This window comes from Hyperolius riggenbachi, chromosome 1, assembly GCF_040937935.1.
Source record: "Hyperolius riggenbachi isolate aHypRig1 chromosome 1, aHypRig1.pri, whole genome shotgun sequence".
NCBI lineage: Eukaryota > Metazoa > Chordata > Amphibia > Anura > Hyperoliidae > Hyperolius > Hyperolius riggenbachi.
In genome coordinates this window covers 122,350,140-122,366,261 of record NC_090646.1, presented here as the reverse complement: position 1 = coordinate 122,366,261, position 16,122 = coordinate 122,350,140, and the positions used below count along the sequence as shown (strand labels likewise).

Below are 16,122 nucleotides of genomic sequence, written 5' to 3'. Positions count from 1 at the left end.
CACAATCTGTGGTGGTGCTGCAGCCGCTTCCCCCCATCCCGCATACATTACCTGCTCCGCCGGCGCGACTCCCGGGTCTCCGCTCTTCTTCTCCGCTCTGGTCTCCGGCATGCTTCCCTTCTTCCTGTCTGGGGGAAGTTTAAACAGTAGAGCGCCCTCTACTGTTTAAACTTCCTGCCGGGACAGGAAGAAGGGAAGCATGCCGGAGACCAGACCAGAGCGGAGATGGAGAAGAAGAGCGGAGACACCTGAGTCGCGCCGGCGGAGCAGGTAATGTATGCGGCTCTATTGCGTCGGTTGTCAGGCACTCGAACGCCGCTAGCGATGCGCTCTTTACCCGCGGGCGATCGACAGTTATTTTCCGCACGGCGCGATCGACGGGATCGGACGGAATGGATCGAAATTCGGGGTGTAGCGTGAACGATTGGCAGCAGATTCGATCCCAGTGATCTAATCTGCTGTCGAAACGGCGGCACATCGGGCCAGTGTATGGCCAGCTTAAGGGCTCTTTCACACCAGGAGCTGATCCGTGCGTTTTGATGGATCGCTCCTAGGATGCGGTAAGCGGGGTAACACGAAAGACTATTAACTTTCATGTTACCTTTCACATTAGACAAAGTGTTCCAGAGCGTTACGTTGTAATGTATCTGGGAGCTTTTAATCGTTGGGCATCAGCGGTTTCCTGCCAGGTGAATTATAACTAGCATTGCTGATAGGTCATAACGCGTGCACAAAATTGGTTATCTATTGTGAAAGAGCTCTAAGGCCTCTTTCACATTAGACAACGTGTGCAGGAGCCGTTCTCCTGCATGCATTGATAGCCTGCGGCATGTCGTCGGGAATCTTCGGTGTGACCCTCAGTAGCGGCGTTAGTAATTAATTAACCCGACAGTGAAACGCCGATTCCCGACAATAAAATGCTCCCCGGTGCGTCGTACTGTAACGCATCGAAACGCAGCGTCGGGTGTGAAAGGTAAAACGAAAAAGTCTATGGACTTTCATTTTACCTTGGTCAACAAAAAGGGCTCTAGTGTGAAAGGGCCCTAAGGCCTCGATCACATCACAAACGCGGATGGCCATGCGTGCGGAACGCAATGCAACGCATGCAAACGCACGCCATCCGCGTTTGTGTGCGTTGTGTGGCTGATCCCATCACTGAAAGGTGATAGGGACAGCCACGCGTTTTGGCAAAAAATGCGTGCAGCATGCTTTCCCGGATCGCACAGGTCCAGAATGCATGCAGTGTGAACATCATACAGTGCACTCTATGCACTGTCTGATGTCGTGCGTGCCGGCCTCCCGCACGCGTTTCCAAAACGCAGCTGGAAACGCGTGCAGTGTGAACTAAGGGCCTGTCTCTACTTGTCAGTTTTTCTATGCATTTTCTGCACAGGAAAACTGCAACCAATGTTAATCAATGGGCTAGTTCAAACTTGCAGAAAAACAATTGACAGAAATGCAAAACTGTCATGCAGTGGCAGGCCCTTAGTGTACACTTACAGTGTGGCAAATTTGTTCCTCTGCTACATTTGTCAGACAGGGGTCACACACTTGTCAAATTGCGTAAATTTCTCACTATGTGTGACGGTTTAGTGCCACAACTCAGATGTCTGATTATTGGTGATCTGCGGAATCACCAACAATGCAGATGCTATACCCGATTATGTGTGATCCGCAGAATCACCAATAATACCAGTATAGCAAGACCAAGAGCAGAGTGTGTAGTGTTTGGTGCAACCGTAACTTTAATGGTTTTACAGGACCTTACCAGAGGAGTTGGTAAGGAACAATCTGGATACAAACAAGACAGATTTAGACAAAAGGCTCCCCAGTGGGGCTGGGAAGGATACAGACAGAGAATACGGAGGTAGTATAGCTGGTCTCTGCCAGGGATGCCGGCGAGAGACCAGAACCAATCAGACAGATACTAACAGACATTCACCAGATAGCAGACTAGTCCTATCAGAGGAGCTGGCAATAAGCTAGCTTAACTGGCAGCCAGAAGCTACCCCAGGCCTTTCCAGTAGAACTGGAAAGGTGACACAAGTGACTTAGACCGCTTTGGTTAAACCTTCCAGAGGAGCTGAGAAGGTACCATCAATCACTAAGCTCTACCTCACCAGTGGAGCAGGTGAGGATGGTAAATACATAACAGGTGCTCATCAGTGGAGCTGATGAGCCTCAGACACCACGCAGACTAGGCCCCTACAGAGAAGCAGGCTGGCACTAACTGAAACTAATAAAGGCTAGACCTCTACAGAGGTGCTGGCTAGAACCAGCTACACGGCCCTGCTAAATACGGCCAGACCTCCGGGGCCCTCAGAGAACAAACTAACACATATGATAACAGTATAGTTTGGCAAGACCTCGCCAGAGATGCTGGTGAGGTACTAAAGATACACAGGCCGTCCGTATAATAAAATACAAACAAAATACAAACCCCAGCCAACTGGGGAAACTGAAATTGAATCTCCCGAGAAGCGGGTGATTCAGACTGCACTGCAGCCTAGGAACAGGAGATACAGACAGTACTGCACTAGCAGGTGATTCAGACTGTACTGCACTAGCAGGTGATTCAGACTGTACTGCAGCCTAGGAACAGGCGATACAAACAGTACTGCACTAGCAGGTGATTCAGACTGTACTGCAGCCTAGGAGCAGGAGATACAAATAGTACTGCATTAATGAATAACTTCACCAGAGGAGCTGGTGAAGTTATCATCTCACCAGTGGCGAGGGCCCACTGGTGAGTAGGGTGGTCTGACAGGCAAGGTTCGGCAACAGGGAGGCAAGTATCGGTACAGAATCGTGAGACAAGAGAGTAATCGGTAATCAAGCAGAGGTTCAGCAACTAGAAGACAGACAGGCGGAAGCACAGGACCAGAAAGCAGGATCAGAGTCAGAGTAGTTAGCTAAGAGTCATACACAGAAAACCATACAATACAATATCCTAGTCTAGGTGTGAAATCCTTAGCATCACACCTGGGATCTAGTCTAACAGATAACAGAAGCAATATAGCAATATCCTAGTATAGGTGTGAAATCCTTAGCATCACACCTGGGATCTAGTCTAACAAATAACAGTAGCAATGTAGCAATATCCTAGACTCGGTGTGAAATCCTTAGCATCAACACCTGGGAACTAGTCTAAGGTCTGAGCGCTAACACGCAAGCATTCACGACAACAGACAGGGACAGAGTAACAACTCCAGGTTTAAATACTGAAGGCAGATTCAAGCAGCCCCGTCCGAGGGGCTGAACCAACCTGCAAGGTAGATTGACAGGTAGAAGACAGCTGACCACAATGTCAGCTGATCTGTCTCCTACGCCCATAAAGGTCCTTTTGCTCCATGCGCAGGCGTGTGGACCTAAGCTGCTGTGCAACAGAAACCCCTGTCCCACCTGAGTCGGGAAGCGACACCCGGGATGGCGTGGCCGCAGAGGTGACATCAGGTGTGAAAGCAGCTGCGCTGCTTTCCACCACAGAGGTAACATCTTTGATCGTTACACTATGCAAAAATGCACATGATGCTTCCTAATGCACAATATCAGTGCAAAAAATCTTGCATAAGAACCGCTTTCCCACAGCCAGAACACTGAAGATGGGTCTTAAGCTTTAAGTTCTCAAACGGCAGTCAAGAAACCTACCGGTTTTAGAACGTTTCTGTAAACAGGAGTGGACCAAAATCTCTCCTGAGATGTGAGCAAACCTGGTTATCAACTAACATCTTCCTGCTGTACTTTCCGAGTAAGTATGTAATCAGGTCTTGATTAGGGTTTAAATACTTATCAATTTATAACTTTTATGTAATGCTTTTATGCAAGTGTTTAATTGATATTCTCTCTCAATTAATTGGAAAACTACCACAAAAAGTAAAAATTGCTCATTTGTTGGGCACATGGGCAAACTTTAGCAGGGGGTTAAATAATTGTTTCGCACACTGCATGCTGCCATCTTGTCCCCATAGATCATATACTCCCGGTCAGAGTGTCTCTATAAAAGTACAAATCTCAGCATACAAGGTGGATTTAAGAATATGTATTTCCACAGAGGGTAGACGTAAAAAATCTCACCATGTGTAGTGGTACTTTTAAGTTGCAAAGATACACTTCTATCCTGTGTATATGATCTGTGGGAGAAACATAAAATTTTTTTGTGGTAGTGGGTGGAGAGGGGGGCACATTACCTATTTATTATTTGGGGTGCACATCCTCTTATTATGTTGTTTTTGGAGATACTCTGCTGTGCTGGTCGAAGGGACACGTTTCTCAAAGCAGACCCAGTCTCTTGCACAGCACACAATGAAAACTTGCTATTCCACATATAAGTACTGTAGAAATCCACTGCACTGTGCCCTTGTGTTTGTTTAGCTACACCAGAGTGTAATTAGCTTTTATCAGCAGCTGTGAGCACTGCGGCTCTGGCTATAAAGGAAAGACTGAGGCAGCACCCTTTATGTGCTCCCAGCAAATTTAATCCAGTTAAAACTTCATGTTATAAGATTTCTATAAATTGTAAATCATGATCATGCGGGACAAGTGGGACTCGCTTACCTATTCCTAGAGCAGCTCTCTGCCCGCAAAGCAAAGAAACTATGTACGCCAATACCTAATAACGCCAGATATTACTCTAGGGTGAATAGAGGAACAGTTTATTAAATCAGTTTTCTATTCATGTACATTTGAAACATGTAATAGAGAAAACCACTGAATACTTTCTTTGCATCTACTGTAATTTTTAAAATATTTCCTGATGCCAGCTGTGGCTCTAAGGCCCTGGCATTGGTCACATGCTCCAGCCACAGAGCAAGATCCCAGTTCAGCTTCTGAATGAGCATTATACACAGTATACTGACAGTCAGTTCTCTACAGAAAGGTTAAAGGGAACCTAAACAGAGGGATAAGGATGTTTCCTTTTAAACAATACAGTTGGCTGGCAGTCCTGTGGAACTCTTTGGCTGCAGTAGTGGCTGAATCACACACCTGAAACAAGCATGTAGCTAATCCAGTCTGACTTCAGTCAGAGCACCTGATCTGCATGCTTGTTCAGGGGCTTTAGCTAAAAGTATTAGCGACACGGGATCTGCAGGAGAGCCAGGCAACTGGTATTATTTTAAAAGGAAACAATCCATATCCTTCTCAGTTTAGGTTCCCTTTAAAGGGAATGAGGAGCAGAACACTTGCTTATTTATATGATATGCATTTGTAGCACTGCGGCGATACATACCTGTAGTCATGGTTGGTGAGGTAGTCTACGACTGCTGGTTTAATGCGCGGGACACCTCCCTGGCTATGGTTCCCCCTTCCAGTTATCACAAGAAGATGTGGCTTGCCTCCGTTCTTCTTATATTCTGTTGTATATGTAAGATTTAGCACAATTACAAGAGTCTGCGTGCCGGTTTTATTTTTACACTCTGTACAAGACTGCTGAAAAATGATCATGAAAAAAATAAGCTGCGACTACAACTGTGTTTTGTTTTTAACTTTGCATTTTTCATTGATTTTTTTTTTAATAGGTATAGCTTTGTCGAGACAGGTAAAAAGTGCTGCCAAGAGGCTGAGGACATTTGGGTGGCACCACAGGCCGTAATGTGAGTCACGGCTATAGCAGCGCTTAATGAGTAATTTGGGCGACGGCAAAAGATGGAGCCCAAATTATAACAAAAAGCAATTCAGCCACCAGCAATAGCTGGAAGCCAAACTGCATCTTACCCCCCTGTACGGTGCCTTGGAAGCGGAATAGTAATTAACACTGCTGGGAAATTTGCCACAGTGGGGTGAGCCATTTTTCGGCTTCAACATGCGGTCAAATTTCACGGTGCCCTTTATACATGTTTGCTAGCACCATACCTTCAGTCTTCTCCTGCAGGACCCTGCGGAAATGCTTCATAGCTTCGTCCACATGAAGCCCATGCAAATCTAATATATTCTCTGGCAACAGATACTCGTTAGCTCTTTCAAAAATCTGCACAGCAGCTCTCAGATTCTCTGCCTTCATCTTCTGTCCATACAAATAGCCCTAAAAGAGGAAAAAAGGCAGTGAGTAGCAACACACACAGGCCTCAATTCACTAAGCTTTATCAAACACTTTATCAAACATTTGATAATTTACCTCATGGGTAAAATCTAATTTTGAATTCACAAAGGTGTTATAGATAGATTGAACGTTTTATCAATAAAGCATTCGATAAATATATAACACCTTATTGAATTCAAAATGAGATTTTACCCATGAGGTAAATTATCAAACGTTTGATAAAGTGTTTGATAAACGTTTGATAATGCTCTGTGAATTGAGGCCACTTGTGTGTAAGCTGAGGGACAGCAAGTTCAAATACTAAATGTGAATTTTACTGTGTCCTCTATAAAATCCTAGAATACAAGTACAGGTAGTCCCCGGTTAACGAACGAGATAGGGACTTTAGGTTCGTTCTTAACCTGAATTTGTTTTTAAGTCGGAACATTGTGCCATCTCTGTCTCCTGTACCTCCTCTGTGCCCCCTAGGCCTTCAGTGTTTCCCTCTGTGTCACCTCTGCCCTCTGTACTTCCTTATACAAGTTTAAAAGCCATTTTTTCTTTGAATTTTTTTAAATCAATTTTCTCAAAAACTACAAGTCCAATTTGAAAAAAAATTTTTTTTTGGCTTGTTCCCATGGAAACACAGAATACATGTCGTTCGTAAGTCGGGGAGTACCTGTACACAAAACTCTCAGTAATATGAACCTCAGTGCAAAGCATTAGAAGATCCCTATGCAGAGTTACACTATACTATAAGATTTGTATACCGTATATATTCAATTACAAATGGCTGCTGGCTTTCCCACTTCTAATGTTATAAAGTACAAAGTTCAGAAGTATAAAAACTTGAAAGAGTGGAGTTCACAACAGAGGTATTTTTCCCCGCCGACGCCACCAGTACACATGCCTACCTCAAAAACTACTATGTGCCAGAGTGTGCTGGGGAAGGAGAAGCCATAGCCATTTCCCCTGCACTCTACCACTCTACCTTCCATTGCTGGAACATGTCCTTTCTCTACGAGTCAAAGCCACTTGTTCTCTAGGACCTCTCTGTTGCCAAACACCACTACCTTCACTCTGGCTTCTAATTTCCTTTTCTGACATAAAACTTAATGTTAGTAACGGGAGGACTAAGGCTGGAAAACGTCAGCAACAGAGGTGATAAGAGAGCTGTAGCAAGTGGAAGGAGACAGATATACATGGGCAGTGTGGAAGAGGTGGCTATGGCAATCCTCTGAGTGTGTGTACATGGGGAAGAACTCAAACTGCAAATTCTGCTTCTTTTAGGACTTCACAGAGCATAACAGGTGCTCAAAGAACACCAGTGAGTGAGAGACTTGCAAGCAGGGACAAACAAATGTTCTGCTGTATGTTCTGCTAATCCTAGTACATAAATGAATACCGAGGTTAAAATAAACTGATGAGATAAACAATTGTATCTATCCTCCTAAAAATGATGATTTTTTTCCATCCCAGAGTTTTATTTTATATTTAAATCTACTTTTTAAGTTTTTACTGTTTCATTGTCTCAGCTTAATGATACATTAATTGAAGTATGCCAGAACTAAAATCTATGAACTATTGCCCCTTTTTTAACTCTTTACTGCTCTCAGAAGCCATTTCCTGCCAGGTAAGTGTTTTATGGCTGTTATTACTTATCAGTGAGGGTTACTCTACAGTCTGACCAGGTCCCGACCAGACAGAAACCGTCACTTGCATACCTGATGCATAACTCAGGCAGAGAAAGAAAAAAAAGGAACATAGCATAGTTATGTGTGGTACAGTACATACACATGTCTATCTCATCATGTCACCTCAGTATTCCTTTAACAGCATAACAAGAGGACATAAGTTGAAACAGGATCAAAACAGACAGAGGGGAGAATTGATATTGGGACTGGGCGGTGTGACCGAAAGAAGACAATAGTGTGCTTGCAGGAGTGTTGGTGGGAAGAAGAGGTCCCTTTGGTTTATAATCAAGTCATTGATTTTTACCTGTTGCAATAAGCATCAAAGCGACATCTTAGAGGTGTCATCCAGACAATGTAGAAAATATTTTACTGAAACAGAATTACAAATATTCATATCCATTAACCTTCCTGGCGGTAAGCTGAGCTCGGGCTATGCCGCGCAGGAGTATTTCTCAGGCCCTGCTGGGCCAATTTGCGCAACTTGTTTTTTGTTGCACGCAGCTAGCACGTTGCTAGCTGCGTGAACTCACCGATCGCCGCCGACCCCCGCGTTAGAGAGTGTCTACCCCTACCCCACCCCCCCGACCCCTGTGCAGCCTGGCCAATTAGTGCCAGGCAACGCTGAGGGGTGGATCGGGACTCCCTCTGACGTCACGACGTCCATGACTTCATCGCGGGGAAGCCCTAATGGAAATCCCGTTCAGAACGGGATTTCCAGACGGGCCTGATCGCCGGAGGCGATCGGAGGGGGTGGAGGGATGCCGCTGCTCAGCGGCTGTCATGTAGCTAGCGCTAGGCTAGCTACATGATTTAAAAAAATAAAAACTGCTGCGCTGCCCCCTGGCGGTTTTATTTGACCGCCAGGAAAGTTAATATGCTTTCCTTCTGCATCCAAACATAGTAGCATGCACTTCTTCTATTAAACACAACAGTGACAGAAGTTCATGTCAGACCTTCCTTAGGCTTTGTTCACATTATGCAAAACAGATAGCTATACGTTTACAACTCAACACACATCTGCATTACTCTCCGTTCTTGTGCTGATGATTCCATTCACTGACAATAAATAGGTCATTGCTGCGTGTGGACAAAAATTCAGGGCTGTGGAGTCGGTCCAAAAATCCACCGACTCCGACTCCTCAGTTTAGGATTCCACCGACTCCGACTCCTCTAATTTGCATATTACAATTTTGTTGATTAAAAGTATGTAACATGAAATTCGTCTCTTAACTGCCAACGCTTAGGAATTTTCCAAGACAACTGAAGTGAGAAGGATATGTAGACTTTTATATTTATTCCCTTTAGACTAAAACTAGTCCTTGGTAAGAGTACTTGTAAAAGGTACAAACCGGAACAAAGAACATCTATCAGGCCCTAGGCAATGTAAGTGTGGGTACATGTAAGAATGATGTGCAGGTACTCTGCAGGGGAATGAGGAGGTTGTAAACAGACAACACCTCTGTGTTCAATGTGCACAGCTTTCTCAGTGGATTCCCTGCAGCTCTGTGGGGAGTGCATATGTAGAGTATAGTACTACTGTGTAACAAAGTAAACCTGAGACAGATGAAATTAAAGTTTTATACATACCTGGGGCTTCCTCCAGCCGCCTTCAGGATAATCAGTCCCTCGTTGTCCTCCTCCACCACCTGTATCTTCTGCTATGAGTCCAGGTACTTGAGCCAGTCGGGCGTAGTGCGCATGCACACACTCCGCCGCCAGGAGCATACTACACCTGTGCAGCACTGTTGCGCAGGTGCAGAATGTTCCTGGCTGTGGGAGCGGCATGCGGCCGGACAGCGCTGACTGGCTGAATTACCAGGACTCATAGCAGAAGATCCGGGTGGTGGAGGACAGCGAGGGACTGATTAGCCTGAATGGGGCTGGAGGAAGCCCCAGGTATGTATAAAACTTTACTTTTCATCCATCTCAGTTACCCTTTAATTTGTAGTCACCAAACCAAATTTTAACAACATATCAAATTATTTGATTTCATCAGCAAAGGGAGTGCATACATTTGCATAAATCAGCATCAATGCAGAATTATTTCCATCTCGTTGACCATCTCTATTAGTGACACAGCTACACATCAGGCTTTATTCTTACAGCATAGATGTTATTTAGTATATATAAGAGATTCCTGTGTACACATCATATATACAGTCACAATCAGATATGTATATCTGACCTTAAAAATACGGGGACTGCTTTATTGAAGCAGCACAAGTAACTAATTTTGATTGGTTTATTTCATTTTTGTGGACTAAGCACAGCTATTACTGTATATATAGTGTATATATACATTATTTTTAATGACTATTATCTGAGAAATAGAAAATTTTATCATATTTTCTATTTTAATTACCGTTACAAATTCATTAGGAGTCGGAGTCGGTGCATTTTTTCCCCGACTCCGACTCCAGGCACCCAAAATTGCCCGACTCCACGACTCCGACTCCACAGCCCTGCAAAAATTCATGCAGCAATGTGCTATTGCAACGCATTGCTCTGCATCGTATAAGAGAATGTCAGCCAGTGCAGCCTATGCACTTCTCATGTTCTTGCTTATTGCACGCTATAGTCATTACTGAAATGTACACAGGAACACGTACAGTGTGATTGAGGGCTTAGGGCCATTTGCACTATTCTACATTTTGCGATCAGACTCCAATCGCTAATGGTTTGTTGCAAAATGTAGGATACGGTAAAAACTATGGAAACGGCAGTGCGATTTTCTGCCTACGGCAATTGTAATCCTGCAATTGTAGTCCTGCAGTGTTTTGGCTGCAATTAAGCTTTTTATACTTTGTATAGAAACTAAATTGCAGTAGTAGTAATTAGGAAGAAATGCAATCACATTGTAGCACGATTGCGCTTGCATTTCATGATAGAGAAGAGGCCAATGTCTCTATTGTACCTTTTATCATGCTGTCAAACATCTTCGCTTTAATGCAGTTTTGTATCAACATTTTCTATGAGATACTGTAGTACAAAATACTCACACAAATGTGGGCCATTGATTTCAAACAAGATTTGTTAAGTTGCTAAAGTTGTTAAGTTAACAAATGAATTTAAGCCAGGGGCGTTTCTAGCCATTTTGTCACTCCAGGCAAGAAAACCTGTGGCGCCCCCCCCCCCCCCCTTTCCCAGGGCGCCCTCCTCCCAGGGCGCCTCCACCCCACACAGCAGCAGTCCTTATTCCCACACACACAGAGTGTGCTGAACTACCTGCTGCCTGCTGTGCCTCTGGAGCTCTGAAGGAGACACACAACAAACAAGCGAATGGGGCCAGGGGGGGGGGCACGTAAAGGAAGCACCGTCTCCTGTCTGAAGCCAGCGGTGGCGCTCGAATGCCTGGTGCGTCACACGCTGGCTGCACTCACGTCATACCTCCCAACTTTTGGAGCCTGGAAAGAGGGACACTAAGACATGCCCCTGCCACACTTTTAGACACGCCCCATTCTTACATGCTGCGTATGCCTTCCTCCCATTCCTATACAGTTCCCTGGCGTCAAGGTATGCATCATGTTACATCCAACAACACAGTCTCATTCTTTACATACCAAAGGGATGATTATCTTTACTTTTAATACAGTTATGTGTAGCTTAGAAAGCTCAAGCATTCACAGCAAATTGATAATTAATGCATTCTATCATTTCAGGCACTGACACTCAGTTGTTTAAGAGACACTGAAGCGAGTAAAAAACTCGCTTCTTCTCTTATATTCAGCAGCTGCTAAACCGCCGCTATCCCGCTGCACAACGGGGGTCCCTTACCCCCGAATTCCCCCCCTGCAAAATCAACGACCAAATTGGTCATAGATTTTGTTGCTCCTAGAGGCAGGGCTAACGGCTGCAGCCCTGCCTCACAGCGCGTCTATCAGCGGCGCATAGCCGCCTCTCCCCCGCCCCTCTCAGTGAAGGAAGACTGAGAGGGGCGGGGGAGAGGCGGAGATACGCGCTGACAGACGCGCTGTGAGGCAGGGCTATAGCAGTTAGCCCTGCCTCAATGCGGAAGAGATCCCCGGCGAGGACGGAGGGGATTTGGGGGGTAAGGGACCCCCGTTATGTGGCGCGATAGCGGCGGTTTAGCAGGGACACACATGCCCCTGCTGAATATAAGAGAAGAAGCGAGTTTTATACTCGCTTCAGATTCTCTTTATGTGGACCTCAGACAGTTCACTGTGCCTAATTTATACTTGAGGTTTCCTCCCACCCCATAAGGACTGCCAGCTTCCTCGTCATCCACATCAACCACTCCTTCGTCCCAGCATCGCCTCACGTATCTTTTTCAGTTGCAGTGCTTTGTGCATGTGCAGCTTGGTCACACGTTGCCGTGGCTGGGAGTATTTTGCGCTTGGGCGAAGAATGGGGCACACTCGTGATTGGGCATGTGCAGAACACCACGACTGGCCATGACTTAAGAAAATACAGAAGGCGACAACAGAGCGACTAGGGAGGATGGTGAGGGAGCCTACAGTCCTCATGGGGCTGAAGGAAGCCCCAGGTAAGTATAAATAAGGCACAGTGAGTGTACTGTCTCAGGTACACTTTAAGCATGTAACCAAAATCAGTGCTAAATATACAGACTGCTGCATCAACACAAACGTTCATTAGACATCACATTATATTCATGTGCTATACTTGTGAAATGCAGGGCACAGCAGGGATGCAGCATACATTTACACCTGACAACATCCCTCTGCTGATCCTGCATGGACAGTCATCCAGCTCCTGTGACACCCGACACCACAGTACAGGAGATAAACTCCTGTCAGAAACGTCTCTGCAAAAGCCATGCCCATCCTTCACTGATCCCTGAAAGAGCCCAGCAGCACCCAGCCTGCATCACACAGCAGAAGCCATGCCCATCCTTCACTGATCCCTGAAAGAGCCCAGCAGACACCCAGCCTGCATCACACAGCAGAAGCCATACCCATCCTTCACTGATCCCTGAAAGAGCCCAGCAGACACCCAGCCTGCATCACACAGCAGAAGCCATACCCATCCTTTACTGACCCCTGACAGAGCCCAGCAGACACCAGGCCTGCATCACAGTGCAGAGGAGAAACAATTAGCTCCATCAGGCAGGCAGGAAGTAACTTTGCAGTGAGCCCGTGTGTCTCTCTTTGATGATGATGATGATGATGATGGGGATTGGCAGCTGGGATAGATCAGTAGGGGAAACGTGAAAGATGCGTGTAATTACTTACTGTGTGCTGCCCGCAGTCTGTGCCCTTGCAGGGTTTGATGTAGCCGTTTGCTTGCTGCCCTCTCTCTGCCTAAGATCACTTTGGCAGCCAGCATAGATGAGCCTCCGAATCCCCATCATCTCCAGCAGCATCTACCTCTGGAGGCTCTGCATCACGGATCAGCTCTGCCTCCTTCTTCCTCCGCTCTCTGGCCTCTTCATTCCTGCTTGCCGCTCTCCTTTTCAAACTGTGTCAAGCACAGTAGAGAGAGGCAGGAAGGGGCGGAGCAAAGCAGTGTCTCCGATCTGCTGGATCAAATCTGTGTGGCTGCTCGCTCTGAATGAGAGGAGAGGGGGCGGTACGAGAGGCGGCACTCGGGCACTGAGTAGGGCAGGCATGAATGTAAATAAATAAAAAAACACACTGCAGTAGCGGTGGTTTTGCACTCTCTCCGCCTGTGGCGCTCCAGGCAATAATTTAGAGTTGCCTGATGGGTGAGACGGCTCTGATTTAAGCCCATGTTGCAAAAACGAGTACACCCCAATTATAGTCTTAGAAGAAAACTAGGACTACAAAATACTAATTAACAGGCATTTAACCACAGGTGAGTCTAATGATTCATTTAAGAGGTGTCCAGCAGACAGGTGACTAGAAAAGGGTATTACTTAACAAAGAAAAGCCCTTCCCATTTTATGTTTTCAGCAATGGCTCCACATGGAAGAAAAACGTCAAGAAAATCTGAGAAAGGGAATCATTACTTTACACACAAAAAAATGAGGGCTACAAGATCAAAAAAGCTTTACAATTACATATATATATATATATATATATATATATATATATATATATATATATATATATATATATATATATATAGTGAGACTCATCCATGTACTGTACTTCCATGAGAGTTCCAAATTGAAATGTAAGATTGGCTCAGTCAGATTATTATTAAGAAAAAAATCCTAAAATCCCAAACCTGTTGTGCATAGTAAGCTGCAACTTGCTTCATGCCTCGGTGGTGGGCTTCAGCTGCCTTTTTGTAGCTCTCCTGCTGCTTCTTGCGATACAGAAAAGCTTCAGCCCTGAAATCATGATAATCTGGGTCTTCAAAGTCTTGGTAATATCGCCCATTGAAGCCTTCTTTATCTGCTTTCACCTTCTTAAAAAAAAAAAAAAGGTAGACAATTGTAAATTACTGGTGTACTCTGTATATGGTGGTTTCCCCCCTAGTTTCTGTATACTGCAAACAAATTTAGGGACAAAATGCATTGAAAATGTCATACCACAGATTAAATCTAATGGTTAAATGCATTTAATTTGACCCATTAACTAAATGTTTATTTAGAAAAAAAAACAGAAAAAGAGGTTAAGCCCTAAAATGTCACAAAGCACAAATATACACCACCACAGAAATTGTGCAACTCTGCACATAACAGATAGCGGAAACGGCACGACCATTGCATCAGATGGTTTGAAATGCAAGAAAAGTGTGTGAAGATATTACACCCCAAATCACAAAGGTGTTACATTTATGAACTTACCTTCTCCTTAGTCTTATCAGCTGATGCAGTGGATTCCAATTTAAACCCTGCAGCCACAACATTCTGCACAGGATCAGCCGCCAAAATAGAGCTCAGGAATTCTTCCGTCTTTTCAAAAGAATAACTGGGGATCATACATACAGCATTATTTCCATTAGTCATGTCAGATAATGCTTTTCTTTAGTAATTTTCTTAAAGAGAAACTGTGACCAAGAATTGAACTTCATCCCAATCAGTAGCCGATACCCCCTTTTACATGAGAAATCTATTCCTTTTCACAAACTGATCATCAGGGTGCTCTGTATGGTTGATATTGTGGCGAAACCCCTCCCACAGGAAACTGAGGACCACGGTCCTGGCAGTTTCCTGTCTGTGAACCATGTTGCATTGTGGGAAATAGCTGTTTACAGATGTTTCCAACTGCCAAAAAAGTAAGCAGCAGCTACTTCCAGTGACATCACCTGCCAGCAGTAAAAAATGTCGCCATGTGATGTTAGAATGTAAATCAGGCAGAGAAAAGATTTTACAAAGGGGAAACACTGACTAAATCATTTATACATAATTATTGTAAAAATGAAGCACTTTTTTATTACACTATTTTCACTGGAGTTCCTTTTTAAAGTCAAGCAAACTTTGGGTTTGCTTGAAAAATTATTTTTTCATTTCAATCTGCAGCTAGTGAACAATTTCCAAAACTGACAGCAAGATCAACTAAAAACCTTAGCAACAGTACTCTGAGCAAGGCAATTATGGTAGTAGGGATGGTCAATGTGAAGCTAATTATTCCAGTATTTCATATGCCGTGGCAATGCCCATTAGTTCATACTTTCTGGGAATTAATTTCCAGGTGTACAGATCTTGGACTTAACAACAAATAACTCTCCAGAACTATCCCGGTTATCTTTACTTCCTGACCGAGTAACCAGAGTTACATTTTAAACGATACCAAATGCCTGGCAGCCCTGCTGATCTATTTGCCTGCAGTAGTGACTGAATCACACCAGAAACAAGCATGCAGCTAATCTTGTCAGATCTGACAATAATGTCAGAAACCTCTGATGTGCTGCATGCTTGTTCAGGGTCCATGGCTTAAAGTATTAAAGGCAGAGGATCAGCAGGACAGCCAGGTAACTGGTATTGCTTAAAAGGAAATAAATATGGCAACTTCCATATACCCCTAACTTCAGTTGTCCTTAAAGTTCAGATTTTTATTTTTTAAAAAAGCGCAGTATTTAAATACAAAACTTTAAATTGTAAAAAAAAAACAACCAAACAAAAAAAAAAACAGGAGGGTAAACTAAGGTTTTAACCTACTTATAAAAATTCTTCTACCACTAGCTCAGTTACACTTTCCAAAAAACACTAATTCAATAAGAAAAACAACTCAACAACTATTCCTATATTTGGATCAAATGAAAGGTACAAAACAGGACCAGCATTCAGCCAAATGCAGAACTTTATGCACATAAAAAGCAAATTGCGTATCAATTCTGTATTTCGAATTCAATGGAAATCATTGCCCAGAAATGACATTGCCCTTACTTGTGTTCCTTAAAAATATCCAAGAGTAGTTTCTGTTCTAAATTAGGAAATAATTCCAAGAGCTGCTTCTCCTTCATCTTCACGGCACAGTTTGTTATGGACAGAGACTTCTTCTGCAATAGGAATTTCATTACATT

At 44.2% G+C, this 16,122-nt stretch overlaps 1 protein-coding gene across 6 annotated transcripts in view; it reads right to left on the bottom strand.

Annotated features, from left to right (window-relative positions):
• The window catches only part of N4BP2 (NEDD4 binding protein 2), a 107,095-nt gene that overhangs the window by 9,097 nt on the left and 81,876 nt on the right, over window positions 1-16,122 (bottom strand). For all 6 annotated transcript variants that reach the window (XM_068278472.1, XM_068278469.1, XM_068278470.1 and 3 more), the window contains exons 12-16: window positions 15,986-16,098; window positions 14,444-14,567; window positions 13,879-14,061; window positions 5,851-6,019; window positions 5,228-5,351 (exon numbers count right to left, since the gene is read on the bottom strand). In XM_068278472.1, coding sequence (XP_068134573.1) covers window positions 5,228-5,351; window positions 5,851-6,019; window positions 13,879-14,061; window positions 14,444-14,567; window positions 15,986-16,098 — 713 coding nt within the window. The remainder of the gene's footprint in view (window positions 1-5,227; window positions 5,352-5,850; window positions 6,020-13,878; window positions 14,062-14,443; window positions 14,568-15,985; window positions 16,099-16,122) is intronic.